Raw genomic sequence first — 16,692 nt, 5'->3', positions numbered from 1 at the left:
CCAAGGAATAAAAGTAAAAGCATCTATAGTTCTTGAGTAGAGGTAAATCATTTCAAATTCTTTAGCATATATTTCTCTATATTTATATATATATATATACCTTATGCATATGAATTTCTTTTTTATTATAAATTATTAATTCTTATGGCTGTGGACTTTGACTTTTTTACTTACCACCTTGTCACAAATGCAAAGCATTACATATTTTACATATAATATGTAACCAACATATTTTTGTTGAATCAATTAATAAACAAGCATAGGCATTTTGTCATGCCTTTAATAGTTAAAACCTTAAAAAAGCATTAAATATATTTTATTTCAAAATTAAGTAAGTGTGCTTTCACATGACCATATTATAATTTATCCATTCCCTATTTACAAATAATTTTAATTTTTAAAGTTTAGAAATGTCATTGCATTATATTCTCCTAGCTATCAATCTGACCACATCCCTAATTATTTCTTGGAACAGATGTCTGAAAATGAAGTATTGTGTCAAAAGGCTTAAGACAAGGTTTAGTTTTTGGTGCTAGGAACTGCTAGTTTCAAAAGACAGATGATTAGACTAATCATCTAATCATTGCCCTTTATTGCAAACTACAATTACTTGGTTGCTAAAAGGGAGCAGGAGGTGTTGGTACCTATTCTCTTTGTGTTCTGCCTCCCTCCTCAGCATAACAGATACTTGCCTATCCAAAAGGGCTTTCTTCCACTGATGTCCCAGAGCCACTGCATGTGCTGCCTGGAGAATACAGTTACGAGATTTCCCAGGTATCTATACACAAATGAAAATAAGAATGTCAGCAACAGGTAATTGACATTTTTGCTCATACAAAATGCATAACATAATAAAAAAATAAGTTTAAAACATCAAAAAAAAAAAAGGTGTTATATGTAGAAAGGATTTTTCCAAGACTTTAATACTCTATTTTTTCTTTCATGAGTGTCTGCAGGGTAGGGATAGTTGACAACAGGGAAAGGGTTCTTATAGTACCTGCACTTTAAAAAGCACAGTTCAATGAGTTTCACGCATCTTTTTGTAAAATTACCAACTGCTTACTTATAAAAATTAATTACTTAATGAAAAAATACTTTAACTCTTTTAAGAGATTTTTTCTGTTATAAATTTAGCAATTATCCAGTTAATTTGATCAGTAAGGTGAGTCAATTATTCAGACAAAATGACTTAAGATATAAATTTTGAGTTTAGTGTGTTTAGTCAAATTACCCAATAATTATAACCATTTCATTATACTCAGTGAAATATGTATATCCCATTATCAAAACTTCATGTATTTTGTAGAAGTTAAAGCATCTGTTCTTGTAAGCACATACAAAAAATTTCCCACAAAACAGAATTCTCTCTGAATTATTTTTGCAAACAGTTGAATTATACGTATAAGGAATATTTGATTGTGCCTAACTACCCTGCAGTTCTTATAAAAGCTCTTTTAAGATGCTTTACTATAAAGACAATAGATTACATCTTTTCTTTAAAAAAAGTTTTATAATACAAATCCACAATGTATACATGTATCATAACATCACATTGTGCCCCATAAATATACATGATAATTTGTCAATTAAAATTAAAAGGAATAAGCTTTTTTAAAATGTTTAAAAACTTGAAAATTCAAACAAAAAATCTTCATGATTTCTGGCCTGGTCAGTATCCATTGACATGAAAATAAGTAGGAAACAAAATTAGCAATATTTATATAGGGTTAGATGATGATTGAACTAAATTTTATACATTTTTGCAATGTTTTTCCAAAGTTCAGATTTATTTCTCTGGTTTTGCCACATACATTAAACATAATTTGTCTGTTTCTTATTGATTTTTCCTCATTACTATCAGTGCTTTGCTGCTCTATAATGCAATGTTGCCTTCCTGGTCCCTGAAATATGTAAGACTCTTTGCCCTTCCACCACATGACTTCAGGTACTGAATTTGGGTTTTATGACTTGGTTCTGATCTCATTATTTACCGTCAGCTCCTGTCTGACAGTTACAGCAGGTAGGATGGGGCAGCTTTCCTCCCCTTTTCCTCACATCCAATATGATCATGTGCTGTGGGCTTAGAACACAGAATATCAAACTCATATTCAGTGTAGGCCAAGGGAGGGCTTGAGTGGCTGCCTCAGCCCGCATTGTGTAGTGGACAGAGCAAGGGACATGAGGGCTCCACTTCCTTCTCTACCTCTTCAGTCCTTACTGAACTCCCTGATTTTCTTACTGAACTAATTTCCTTATTTCACCAACCTCACACCCTCAACTTCATCATCAGGAAGTAATGGATTTATTCAAGTATATTCATCTTTCCTCTAGCTTGAAGATACCTGAAACTATCTTTAAAACAGACTTTGTAAGTTATGTTTTAGTTGCTTAAATACAATTTCAGTTTTCTATCTGATTCTTCAAAAAGCAGGACATCCCAAAAAAAGAACCAGATAGGAAAATAGCTTTACTTCAGATTGGTCAAGTGCTGGAATGTAGTTATATACAAAAGAAATATTTGTGTATTTACATGTTGATTATTTTATAAAAATACCATTACTTTCACTTTTGCTCATATACCCATAAAATATTGTAAATATTGTCTTATAGAAATGTGCATTGTAGATATAAAAGTGAAATATATAGCCACACATACACAAATAAAAATCCTTTGGCACCTCTGAAATTTGAAGGCATTTAAAGTACAAAATTAAAAACAACACCTAATTTTTCTGGTTGTAGAAATAAACATCTTATTGTACACACATACAAATATATAACAACAAATCCCATCAATATGTAAGACCATAATGCACCAATAAAATGTGGAAAATGAAAGAAAGAAAGAGAGAGAGAGAGAGAGAGAGAGAGAGAGAGAGAGAGAGAGGAAGGAAGGAAGGAAAGAAGGAAGGAAGGAAGGAAGAAACATCTATTTCTTCTAAAGTTTTTGATTAAGTATCAGTATATTTCAGGGGGATTCTTTAAGAATCAGCCAGCAGGGGTTCCAGACTCTCCTGTGGGAAGACAAAATGGCTTCATAGATAATGATCTATAATAATAGAATTACCAATGTACAGTGACTGCCTTAGGAAATGAGCAGATGAGATTACAATATGTAAATTCAAGAAATGCCTAATCCAGGAGTCTGGCTCCTTTGGGTTATAAAAATAATAAAATACCAATGGAGAGGAAAAGAGATTGGAGATAAAGATTGAGTTGAGCTAGTAATCTGATTAGGAACAAGGGATGAAGTAAAATGTGCTGTTCTTATTGAAACAGGGGCATTATAAATGACTCTCTGTAAAAGATCTTCCAGAACATATACTAGTGAGGGAGCCCCAGAACAGAATCAAATAGTGGCCCCTAGGACTACAGCATACTACATGCATACTAATCCTAATTACAGAACCTAAAACCATCTTCTAAAATACATAATAAGAATGTAAGTCTCCAGGTTATAAAATGTTAAACTGTGACTTTGACCCAAAAGGAACTGACAATTCCAGAGGAGTACCCACTTTTAAGCCAACAGAGTAAATACAATGAACCAGGAAAGTAATGAATGTGGGAAGAAAGAATGCCCAAAGGATGAACAAAAATATGCTGAAAGGGAGGAGGGGACTTTGGGGCTCAGTAAAAACTTATACTGAGGAGGTGGCCTTACCACCCAAAAATGTTGTTCCTGGAATAATTGATCCAAGGGAATATGATTATCTTTTATTTTTATTTACTTTTAATCTGCTAGTAGACAATTTTTGAAATATCTGTAACTAGTACATATAAGTGTAGTCACTCTTTTTGTCCTTCTGAAATAAAATGCATGTTGAAGCATCATGCAAATGCAATCAAAGGAAAGGTTTATATTTATATCCACTCAATTTTTACATCCATTCTTTCAATTGAAAGTATAAGATTAGAAGTTTTAAGTGATGCTTTAAAAATACTACACCATGTGTATTTTCTTTACTTCCCTTACATACCCTGGAATATCATCAGGAATGGTATTTGAGAGATATTTTAGTTTCTGAATCAATATGGGGTTTAGGTAATATATAATTTGAAAAAGTTTATTTTACTGATAATGAGTTGTTTTTCTAAACTATGGTGGAAAAGCTCCAGTTGTCCTTAAATTTTTTCTCTTGTTCTGAGAGTTTTCTCAGTTTTATATCTAAAAAGAAGTCACAGTTTAAAATGATTCCCTGAGACTAGAGTTTATCAAAATAATTCCAAAATAATTTGAGTAATAGTAGTTCTGAATCTGCTTATAAAAATACTGTTTGATGTGCTTGCTATGATCACTCAGATAGATTAGCAGGGGAGGTGGGAATTCTTTAGCTATTATCATGGATTTTATAATGGATTATTCCAGAGCAAAATGTTTTTCCACTTCCAGTATTTCTAAATCTCATTTATTTTCTAAGGTATGTAATCAATATATATTGCTTGCAGCTCATATTATTGTATTTAGGTCCAGGGAGCTTCTTAATTGGACCTATAGTAAGACTTCAGGTCAATAAATACTAAATACTGTTTTTAAATTCAGTATTTTTCATATTCTTCACAGGGAAGGGAATGTAGTAAGGAATGATCAGGATTATATGACATTAATGATGTAAAATGTAGTATTTTTGGACTTGCCACAGAGGACAGGTGGATCTGGAGAGTTATTGTGTCTATTTCTTTGATGAATAAGGAATTATTTAGTTATTGGACTGTGGGGCCAATACAAAAGAATAGTACTTTAAAAAATATGGTCTGGGGCTGGGGTCATAGCTCAGCGGTACAGTGCTTGCCTTGTACATGTGAGGCACTAGGTTCAATCCTCAGCACTACATAAAGTAAAGAAATAAAATAAATAAAATAGGGGCTGTGGCTCAGTGGTAGGGCACTTGTCTGGCATGTGTGAGGAGGCACTGGGTTTGAGTCTCAGCACCACATATAAATAAATAAAATAAAGGTTTGTCAACAACTAAAAAAATTAGCAAATAAATAAAGATATTGTATCCATCTTAAAAAAAATCTTTAAAAAAATAGGTCTAAAAAAAAATATGGTCTGGTGCTAAAGGTTTAGCTCAGTGTCAGATCACTTGCCTAGCATGTATGAGGCCCTGGATTCTGTTTCCAGCACTTCAAAAAACAACCAACCAACTCAACCCCATCAAAGTATGGCCTGATCTAGCCATTTCCGGTTCAATAAATGCCCAATAAACATCTGTTGAATGAACGAATCTATAAACTCAGAACTTGATTTTACCTTAGGTTTGCCCTGAAAGGTTAGCTTGATTTAAGTCCAAAGAAAATTTGGAAATCATAATTTAATAAAAATCTTAATATTTCTTTGCTGTGAGAGATACAAAAGTTCTAGCACATAATTTTGAAAACCAACTTTTGGTTAACCCAACACAAAGTTAAAATAGATGTGCTTGTCAATACACCTGTGATAAGAAATCCCCTGTACTGATGGAGCTAATTGGAGATTGTAATGGAAAAGTAAGTCCTATCTCTTTCATTTACTTACTTAGATGACCATAAGTGAATGTTTTTCCTTCCTTAAAACTTTTTTATTTTAATCTGTAAACTGTAGCTAATAATACCTGCTTTCCTCACAAAAGTGATGGGAGGATCAAATAAGCTAATACAGGTGAAAGAATTCTGTAAACTATAAAGCATGACATAAAAGTAAGGCGTTATTGGCAAGAAGGCACATAGAACTGGGTCAGGCTAGTGTAGGTCATGGGTGACAATGCTTAAAACCATCATTGCAGATGAAATCTTGGGTCAAGTATGTGAGGAAGTAGGAAGGCTTTTAAATTAATTTGGGCCTTAAGTTTATTATTGGTAAGATTGAATTGTACAATATTAATGGATCTGTGAAGAAACTCTGTAATTACTGTTGCTACTCACCATTAAAAGCTAGCTGCAATTAAACTGACTGATGATAATAATTTTAGGGTTATCAACAAGAAGTTATCAACAATTTTACTGTCAGGTGCCAATATTTTATAAAAATGATTTTTAAAACCAAAAAGCTAGAAGATCATCATCTCAGAATAAAGAATAGGGCTGGGGATGTGGCTCAAGCGGTAGCACGCTCGCCTGGCATGCGTGTGACCCGGGTTCGATCCTCAGCACCACATACACACAAAGATGTTGTGTCCGCTGAAAACTAAAAAATAAATATTAAAAATTCTCTCTCTCTTTAAAAAAAAAGAATAAAAAATAGTCTTTCTAATTAAAGATAATTGGTAACCATACATTAACACCTATGAATGGGTGGGAAGACATTTCTCAACACATGCTGTCCTTATTTTCTCACAATATTAAGATCCAATAAAAGCTTCCCTGGAGATCATTGGTTACCAGCACTGTCCTTTGAGAACCATTGGAAGATGACCAATAGAGTGTCCTCCAAACTCAAAGTTGGCAGGGTTGGGAGTGAGGGGGAGTCCTGTCCATCTACATTTTTCTAAAATATTTTTTTAGTTGTTGATGGAACCTTTATTTTATTCATTTATTTATATGCAGTGCTGAGAATCGAACCCAGTGCCTCTCACATGTAAGGCAAGCATTCTACCACTGAGCCGCAACTCCAGCCCTGTCTATCTACATTTTACTAGAAAATCCTTGCAATTACTTAATCTTGATAACCTTGGCTGAAGTACAGTTACATTTGCCTTCATTTCCTCAATAAAGAAAACTGTAATTCTCCCTTCGGCAGCTTTTTGCAATCTTCTCCTTATCCATCCATGGAACAATTATCCAGAATAAGACATAGAACCTTCCATCACTCTAGAATATTACTTGGTGCTCAACTCACAATCCCTGCCAGCGATGATCATTTGTTAATAGCAAGATTAATTAGATTTTCCTATTCAAATAAATGGAAACATACAACATGTATTTTGCTGCACAAGGCTGTATTCTCTATATATGGTTTTTGATTTATCAACAATTCAACCACATTGTTAGAAGTTACAGCACTTCATTGCATTTAATTGCTTAAAGAAATTATAGAAAAATTTATTCTCTTGTCAATGAAGAAAATATCAAGCACTTCTACAAATCAATATCAAGAAGACAAATGGCCCAATTATTATTACTATGAATAATTATTATGAAATCCTTTCATATTTCTTAGCATATGTTTTTATTTCTCGTTTTAATACCTAGGAGTAGAATTGCCAGGTATAGGGTACATAGCTTTGTAAAAAACTTCCAGACATTTCTACAAAGTAGTTGCACCACTGTATACTTCCATCAACAATACATGAGAAATATTTGCTCTGTGTTCTCGTTAGCACTTGATGTTGTCATCTTTATGATTTGACCTTTTTAGCAAGTATGAAATGATATTTCACTGTGGTTTGAATTTTCATTTATAGATATCTAGTGGCACTGAGGACCTTTTAATTTACTTATAAACCATCTTCCAGTTTCTAGTTCAGTCTCTAAGTCATGTGTGAGGCCCTTGTCTTAACGGTGTCTTTGGATAAGCATAACTTTTAAAATTTGGTGAAGAATAAGATCTGATCAATATTAACCAGATATCCCTCTAGTCTCAATTTCCAGCTGTAGAGCACATTAGGTTAATTGCATTGTTTGGATAATATCTAGGTTGGCAAGTAAAAAGGAGGGTCAGGGATGGTTGCATACACATTTTAAAAGTCCTTCTGGACTAGATAAGTTTTGTTGTCATTATCTGACCATGAGTCTTCCTTCACTGAATGCTCTATTTCCCAGTGAGCCTTCATCTAGTTTGGCTTTATAAGCATCAGTACTTATTGTCAGAAGCCTGATGCTGTGAGGCCTTTCATTACTATGTATTTTCAAATCAATGGGCAGGAATTCCTAGCACATAAAGAAAAAAGAGGTGGGGGGTGGGGGGAAGTACCAGAACTTAAAATGCTGCTGACTCAGAAAAGCTCCTGTGACTTTCTCAAAAAGACTAAGACAGAGAAAAGGAAAAAATATATATACATTATTAAGGTTAATTACAAATCCATTCTAAACTATAAGCTCCTCCAGGCTCCTCAAACAAAGCCAGGCAGATATGAGAGAGAACTGTTGAAAGAATGAATCTGACTTGCAATTCCATGAGAAAACAGAGAAATTATGTAAGAGAGCATCAGTCAAATGTGAAAGAGGGTTCCTTACTGTTCCCTGCAAGCTCGGGTAGCCATGGTCCAGGTGCCTTTCTGCTTTGGGATCAAGGTGTGACAGTAGCCTGAGTGAAGGTGCCATCCAACTGGACAAGATTTATCTTCCACTTCCTGAAAAACAGTTGTCTATTTTTCTGTGTTCACACAACAAGGGACTTCACAGTCTAGAGTCTGCTCTCAACATAAGGAGTCGTATGAATCACTTGACTCCAATGTCATCACCACATTCACCCTAATTCCACTCGTCATATTGAAAAATGCAATGGCTTCGTACAGAAAACACTACCACTATAAGCAAAGTTTCAGTGTTACACCTTGGATATTCTGGTAACTAAACAAAATAAGTAAACGTCTTTTAAAGTCATCCCTGTTTAATAATGTATTTTGTGATTAAAAAAACAAACAAACACTTAGGGGCATTATTCCTCTTGACCCTTTAGGTGTAATAAGGGCAGGCAGGAAAGCATGAGTTGGTAGTCACACACCAGGCCATTCTACTAGCCCATCACAGGGCACACTGCAGGTAAAGGTGCTTGTCAATTCAGCCTGTTTCCCACCTTGGTTTGGGGGCTCCAGGATTTCCAGGCAATCCCATTGCATCCATACAGCTTTTGGGTGCTTTCTTCAAAATGGAAGAGTCCCTTTAATTCCATTGTGCAATTCTTTGGAAATAAGGGCAACTGGTCCTACGGAAGAAAAGGCAATTTGGAATTGTCTTAATGTAAGTTGATAACACACTTACCTCCTTTGGATCTTCATTTGTTGGGTAGCTCTTTGTGTTGAGTAAACGATCTCCAAGCTTGGAGGCTATTTTGTGAATTAAGTGTGTTTGTTGCCCAGCAGTTTGTTATAAAGTCAATAGAAAGAAAAAAAGATTTCCCTACCTGTCTGGGGAAGTGGGAGTCAGTTGTGGATTCCACCTTATCTACTGCAGGCAGCTCTGCCACTTTCATTGTCTTTTGTGGCTGACTAATAATGGATACTTTGGCCTTCCTTTGGGGAGGTGGGGCACTGTCATCTTCCAGTTTCAAGGAAGCTATCCCATGATACTTGAGGAGAGCAAAAAGTAACAATAAAGAAAACACTAAGATAGTAAACACAAAATTTTGTTATAAAAATGAATAATTCAAAAATTGTTTCCAAGTAAAAAGATTTTTTCCTACTATTCAATCTTCTAAAACAAATTTCAAAGTAAAAATTTTTAATAAATACATAAATATTTTGCATCTATAAATATAAAAAATTTAGCAATTCTCTGACTATGCTTACATTATAGATGATGTCTGTTCTGTTTCTATAAACAGAAGATGGATGAACCTGAAATCACAAAAGACAACATGAACAAAATTGGCTTGAATAATGATTAGCAATAGAGTAAAACCCTTCCAGTAAGATATTAATGTTCAAACATTTTAAAAGCCTGATAACTAAGTTTTTTTCATGCCCAATCATTGGAATTTTATTTAAAAATATTTTTAGTTGTAGATGGACACAATACCTTTATTTTATTTATTTATTTTTATGTGGTGCTGAGGATTGAACCCACTGCTTCACACGTGCTAGGCAAGTGCTCTACCACTAAGCTACAGCCCCAGCCCAATCATTGGAATTTTAAAAGGTATTAGGTCTAAACCACAACTGATAATTGTGTTGATTCATGGATATATGTCCCAGTTAGGGAGAAAAGATAACTTTATTTTTTAACACATCTGTAGCACACAAAGAAGACACACATACACACTCTCAAGAGTGTGGCTAGTTAGAATGCTGTGCCCATAAGGTCAAAGTCATGGCTTCCGCAATCAAGTGTATCCCTTCATCTCTTTTTGTTTTAGGGTCCCTGGTTATTTTCTGTTTCCATCACAAAAGGAACCAAAGCAGAAATCATGATGAATTAATAATATATGGATGAATCAATGGATCTATCACCTCAATTAGAATAATTAACAAAATGAGGTGGTATTGTGACTTTTGCATATAAAAGGCACTGCATGACTCTGCAAGAAATCATGGTTCCCACTCACTCCGAGAATCCATACAGCTTCTTCGGCGTTTCAGAATGCTTATTATTATTAGCATGTGTCACACACATCCACTCCCACAAGGTCCCCATCCTTACTGCTTTGCGATTCGAGTGGGTCCTAAGCTTCCTCTGAGAAAGAGCTGCGGAATCAACGCCCTGTAGGGAGTCTCCCCTGGTGGTTGCCAGCTGCTTGGAAGATGGAGGGGGTCTTCTTTCCAGATGAAGGGAACCAGAAGTGGTGGGCGAGGGAGACCCTGGATGCAACGGGTGCCAAATGCCCTTCTCCCATGTGTTGGGCTTGCTTTGGTTGAAGGAGTATGAAGGATGGCATTGTCCTGGAGGCATGCAAGATGGCAGGCGGTCAGTACACTTTACACAAACAGATAAGCGATCACATTGACACAGCTCCTGGAGCAGCTTGTCATTAAACTTAGATGGATGGATTTCCCACCAGATGTTGCCTTTTTGCCATTTGCCAGAAACGCCTTTACTCTCCATCAGTTTCCACCCAGGAGAGCAGTGCCCTTCTGCACACCTATGGGGTGATTATGAAGTCGTGAAATTGATTTCACAAATCAGAAATGAAAATCTTTGTCCTGGTTTTATGGTCATTCTGTACACTTGGGAAATAGTCTCATTCTGCTTCCTCCTACAGTTCTTCTCAACATTCCAGGCTTTATTCACTGATCAAGTATTTTTCCACAAGCAGAGTTCAGTTTTTCCCTGATCTCCTACAGGTAGAAACTGGAATTGCTGAAAGAGTCCTGTATTCAAGTAATAGTCATAAAAATTTGCATTCAACTATTACAAAACAAAAACTTAGTCAATCTTATCAGAGCTGTTTCTGTAAGAAATCTTCCAATTAGTATCCCTGGGAAAATATGGGAAAAAAAAAATCTAAGACCAGAACCCTCACCTGGGTATTTTGCTTGTTTTGTTTATATTATATTTTGAAGTGCTGGGGTCAAACCCAGGCCCTCCCAAGCACTGTACCACTGAGCTACACCCCTAGCCCAAGGTATTTTCTATTTCATATAAAAATGTTTACTTCATATATGTTGTATAGTTAATATGACTAGGAAATTCTACTGGAAAATAAATTTGGTGAGGAGATAGGTGGAAGGGAGAGATGCTGAGAAAACATGGCTATTATTAGGAAAGAGGATAATGCCCATTTTAGTATGAGGAGAAAAGAAAAAGGAGACAGTAGATTCCAGGTTTAAAAAAAAAAAATACAGACCACAGAGCATGGCAGGTGTGAAAGCGGGGCATGGGATGGTGTCTAGTACTGGACACTTGTCAAATACTAAACAGACAAGACACTAGAAGGGATTTTGGAAGAAAAAAAAATCAGAGCACCAAAAACATTTACTGCTCTTCGTTTTATTTGGTTCACAGGTTGTTCTTTAGCGTATACTACCCAGGACCTGCTTGGCTCTGTAACCCAAAGTTATTCATTAATATTCTCCAGCTGCTTCTGAATCCCCGAGCCAGCTGCATCGTCGCATCTATTTTGCTCCAATTCCTTCCCTTCTTAGAATTTTCCTGGTCACACTGCAGTGGGAGCTCAGGTTTGGGGCTTTGAGAGCTCTCTTTAACCGAGGAAGATAATTACAGCCCTTCAAACTCTGGGGGAAAATAATTGTCGATAGATTCTCACCAACATTGTTTCCCCTCGGTGAGAACAACAAACGGTTAGGAAAAAAAACAACCGCGGTGCTGACTTGTTGCTTTTCTCAAGCGATAGTTCTTAGCAGGAGGAAAACCACATGAAGCAGAAACTAGCATAAAAGGCCTGCATCATGACGGAGGCTGCTTTCTTGACAAGAAATTAAGCATTCTGATTTGAAGGTGTTATCAAGCATGTTGGCTGTTGAAAGCAAGCAGCCATGGCGCCAGGACCGCTCCTGATTTCAAGATGAGGATCAAAAGAATACCTCCTTTTGAGTCCAAAATTTTCACTGCAGCTTTTGTCTTCGTGCCAAGAACTGCATTCACAGGGGAGTTCAGAATTACTTCAAAGACCTCATCATCTTCCTCTAATCCGTCATAGGTAATTGCTATATTCCACATCTTAGTTGACATTCCTACAAGAAGTAAACATTTTAATTACTCTTTAATTGCTATTTCAATCACCTAGGTGTCAGAGAAATATATTAATTAACATGTCTACAGCTAGACTGCAGTAGCCTGAGTGAGCTATTGTGTTGCCACCAACTCGCTGAAGCCCTGCTGTTCTCCCCAGTACTATGAAAAGACCACATTTGTTCCTGGACAATGATGATTCGGTTTCAATGCAAACACTGTAACAAAAAAGTAAGCCGCATTATGCAAGTGATGAAAAAAAAAAATGGCTAGTAGATGAGATCCAAGATGTAATTTCCCCCCCAAACTGTCCCTTCTCAAGAATAAACAAGTTCTATAATCTTAAACTCTTAATACTTTCAAAAATCTTAAGGTGTTGATGCAGACAGAAGTGATTATTGGATGGTACTTCATGCCATTCATGGAACTTTTGAAATGATGGATTTCTACAGACAGCTGCCCGCATCAGTTGCCCTACTTCCTGTGATCCTTCCAGCCCACAAATGCTTTTTCTGATGATGTAATACCCAGCAGTTTGATATCCTCCTAGAGAGAATTTACAGGCTGGGAATTCCAGAAACAGACTGAGGAGCCCACTTATTTCCCCTCTTCCTGTCCCTCTGTGTTCATGGAGTTATAGCTGAGCTTGTAACTTTGTAAACTTAACACAGACAGTTTTGATGTTACCAATATATCCCAGCCATCTTCTCACCCTGAGGATAGGAGGGAAAGCAAACCCAGAGACACAAAATATTAAGTTGGAAAAGCTTTAGAGATTGTCTAATCTGGACCAGTTTTCACTTTGTGGATTGCAGGACATCTTCCTGAGTTTATTTAGAAGAAAAAGTGGAGGCAGGAAGTAGAGAATGCTGTTTAGTGGAGAAAGTAGGCTCAAGCTTATGGTTTAACCTCATAGGGTTAAATTTGAAAAGCTCTCTCTGCCATGTACTCATTTGAATGCTTTTGCTCCCATAAATCTTTCTGTATAAGGCAGTTAAACATTATCCTAGTCTTCTCTTCTAAAAGTACGACTCTTTTTTGCTTCAAATTGCCTTCTATGATTTATGCCTCTCAATTGTGTCATCTACATGACAGCCCCTTTCTTGAAAGTATGTTTCATGTAGATCTCATGACCTAATCAAAGTCTCATTAATCCTCAACAGAATCCAAGGAAAGATGAAACTGTTCACTTATCCTATTCTTGGCTGCACTTACAGGAAAAATTAGGTGTATTTGGAATAATTCTATTTTAAAAAATTAGACTTATAGATAATTTATTAAACTTTCAGTTATTGACTGTATTCTTAAATCAATTATATTCGCAGTCTTTACAAAAACAGAAGTTGGGGTGCACCTAATATAAAATACTATATAATTCCCATCTTGTGGATGGATGAATCAATCCACCAAAATATACATTTTTATACTTAAGTGCTTGCTTTTGCATTAGATGCTATGGAGAATACCAGAAGTATAACATAAGCCAAACTCTAACCTAAAGGAATTTAAAACTTCTCAGAAGACACAAGACAATTATGTCCATGAGCATCCACAAAGGATCAGCTCCAAGATCCTCCTCAGATACCAAAATGTGCAGCAAACACTCTAGTTACTTACACAAACTGGCATAGTACTTAGACATAGCCTATATATATCCTCTTATATACTCTAAATCATCTCTAGATTGCTTATAATACCTAACACAACATAAATTCCATGTAAATAGTCATTATACAGTATGGCTTAGGGAATCAAAACATAAAAGTCTGTGTATGTGCAGTACAGATGTAATGTTTTTCAATAATTTTTATCTGTGGTTGGTTAAATAGGTGGATGAAGAACCTGTACCAACACAGGACCAATTGTACCAGAAAAGTCAAATAACTAATCAAAGCTATGTATGTTTAGCTGCCAAAAGATACAGAATAGGTGGCATAGATTTATATATATGCCATCCACAGTTGGAAGGATTTGGAGGGAGGAAACAGGAAAACAACATCAACAATTGCAGAAAGTTAGTAAAGCTGAAGCCTTGATGAGGGAAGGGTGAAGAGATAACCATCTGGAAGGCAGAGCTCACATGGGTGAACAAGAGGCCATAAAGCTGCAGAGATAGTCTGTAGCCAGGTGCAGAGAGCCCTGGACCCCAGGGGGCCAGATGCAAACTTTAAACAACAGGCAACAGACTTGTCTCACGCAGACAGTTGACATTCTGTGAGTGGATGGTTTAACAAAATGAACTTGAAAATGTTACCTGTGAAGGTTTGGGCATCAAAGCAGGTAGACAGAGAGGCTGAAATTTGGGAGACCACCCAAGGCAGCCATTGCAATAAAAATGGGCATGAAAAAGATCAGAGTTGGACAGTAAAAAAAGCATATGGATACTAAGATCTTTAGTATTCACAGAATTGTTTTGACCCTCAAGCCCCATAAAGTTAAGCATTATTTAAATAAAAATCCGGTAAAAAATATTTCCAAGTCTCAATCAATTGTCCTCTTATTTTAAGAATCATTTTGTAAAAATTATAGTATACCCACTCCTAGAAAAGAAACTCAAAAGTTTTTGTTGGGCTTTGTGGAGTAGAACCAGGTGGTTGGAGAAAGTCCATGCTGAGTTTCATTTAAGTGCTTCCGATTTGTTCGTCTGCATTTCAGCTTTGTCTCTGTGCCTACCAGGTGTGTGCATGGGACCTTCTTATTTAGGTTAATGAGATTGGAAGTAAACTTCATTGTTGTTGTTTCCCCTTCCTCTTCCACTGTCAAGGTGCAAAGAATTTGTTAAGTCTCTGATATACACCTGCATTTTCAGAAGGCTTGACCTGATCTCCTCCCAGTTTCCACAAAACAAAAGGTGCTGAAGAGGAGAGAGAAGGTGTCATTGTATACAGACACATCCCACTTTACTGAGTAGGAACTCCTGGATATTCCCCTCTCTATTAGAAAACATTTTTTCTTTCTCTTTCTTCCTTTCTTTCTTTCCTTCTTTCTTTTTTCTTTTCTTTTCTTTTTTCAGTAAATGCCACATTATAGATTTGTTCCTTTGGGAAATATTTGACTCAGGAATGATGAAGTTTCAATTAAGAATGCAGCAAACCTGGGGCTGGGGATGTGGCTCAAGCAGTATTGTGCTCGCCTGGCATGCACGGGGCGCTAGGTTCGATCCTCAGCACCACATAAAAATAAAATAAAGATGTTGTGTCCACCGAAAACTAAAAAATAAATATTAAAAATTCTCTCCCTCTCTAAAAAAAAAAAAAAGAATGTAGCAAACCTTTCAAGAACACACATTTTAAAGGAAAACAATCATTTTCTTAAGAGTATTTACACATCCACTCTAGATTAGTCACAATAGCTGAAATGCAAAGTGGTTAGAATTTTTCAACCTTACACTACCCCGCCATTCTTGATTGCCTGTGTCCTCTCCCCCTCATTCAAGGTACCTGTTATTTTTAGAAAAATAAATTGGTTTGCTCTGGGGACAAGGGCTTGAAACATCAGACCCGAAGGAGTCAAGGATTAACAACACAGGAGCACATCACTGGACGGACTGGTGGACATGGGGAGTTTCATGACTATTTCTGATTTCATAAATTCCCAAAAAAACAAACAGCCAAGCATGTGGTTTTTTTTTAAATTTATAAGATATGTTTATGTTGTTTTTAAATTTTTAAATAATTTCTAAAATCATAAGACTATTCAGAGCCCCCAGAAGTCATTACTGTCTAATCAAAACAGCATGTGAACTCTTCTAGACAAATAGGTATTTATCTTATCCAATGAAATCTCTAAGAGGTAAATTTCAGAGCTGCCCTAGTGTGATACGTTCTAGTTCCTATCAATCCAAACAGAGCACCTGGTGGGCTGCTCAAAACTAATGGAAGCCAAAATCACTCCTGATCTTGTAACAACCAGACATCAATAATAAACAGGGCATATGGCAAAGACTCTTGACTCTCAAGGCTGAAAGTGCCCTCGTATGAAGGATAAAAGGGAGAATGCAGCTGGGCACAGGGCCCTGTAATCCCAGTGGTTTAGGAGGCTGAGACAGGAGGATCACAAGTTCAAGGCCAGCCTCAGCAATTTAGCAAGTCCCTAAACAACTTGATGAAACTCTGTCTCAAAATAAAAAATTAAAGGGCTGCGGACATACCTCAGTCGATAAGTGCCCCAGGTAAAATCCCTGGTACTACTACTACTAATAATAATAACGTGGGAGATGAGGAGGCACCGAATACAAATGCATTAAACCTTTTCATATTATAGTTGCCTAGGACAGAAGAGCCTACAGAAACCTAGGGGCAAACCCCAAACACATAACAAGAGTAGAGCTTCCTGACCTCCTAGGTCAGAAAGCTAAATATACAGGAAGGAGGACAATAATAACACTTGGGTTCCTGCCTGTCAATTGAAGGCTCCTGTGTCATG

At 36.4% G+C, this 16,692-nt stretch overlaps 1 protein-coding gene across 6 annotated transcripts in view; it reads right to left on the bottom strand.

Moving 5' to 3' along the window:
• The window catches only part of Frem1 (FRAS1 related extracellular matrix 1), a 170,360-nt gene that overhangs the window by 4,086 nt on the left and 149,582 nt on the right, over positions 1-16,692 (bottom strand). For all 6 annotated transcript variants that reach the window (XM_015502585.2, XM_048783940.1, XM_048783941.1 and 3 more), the window contains 7 exons: positions 12,120-12,269; positions 10,279-10,517; positions 9,429-9,476; positions 9,044-9,208; positions 8,717-8,845; positions 8,155-8,270; positions 693-778 (listed from right to left, as the gene is read on the bottom strand). In XM_015502585.2, the coding sequence (XP_015358071.1) occupies positions 693-778; positions 8,155-8,270; positions 8,717-8,845; positions 9,044-9,208; positions 9,429-9,476; positions 10,279-10,517; positions 12,120-12,269 (933 nt within the window). The remainder of the gene's footprint in view (positions 1-692; positions 779-8,154; positions 8,271-8,716; positions 8,846-9,043; positions 9,209-9,428; positions 9,477-10,278; positions 10,518-12,119; positions 12,270-16,692) is intronic.

Source organism: Marmota marmota, unplaced genomic scaffold, assembly GCF_001458135.2.
Source record: "Marmota marmota marmota unplaced genomic scaffold, marMar, whole genome shotgun sequence".
Lineage (NCBI taxonomy): Eukaryota > Metazoa > Chordata > Mammalia > Rodentia > Sciuridae > Marmota > Marmota marmota.
Note: the sequence above shows the minus strand (reverse complement) of the source record. Positions and strands in the feature narration are given on the sequence as shown.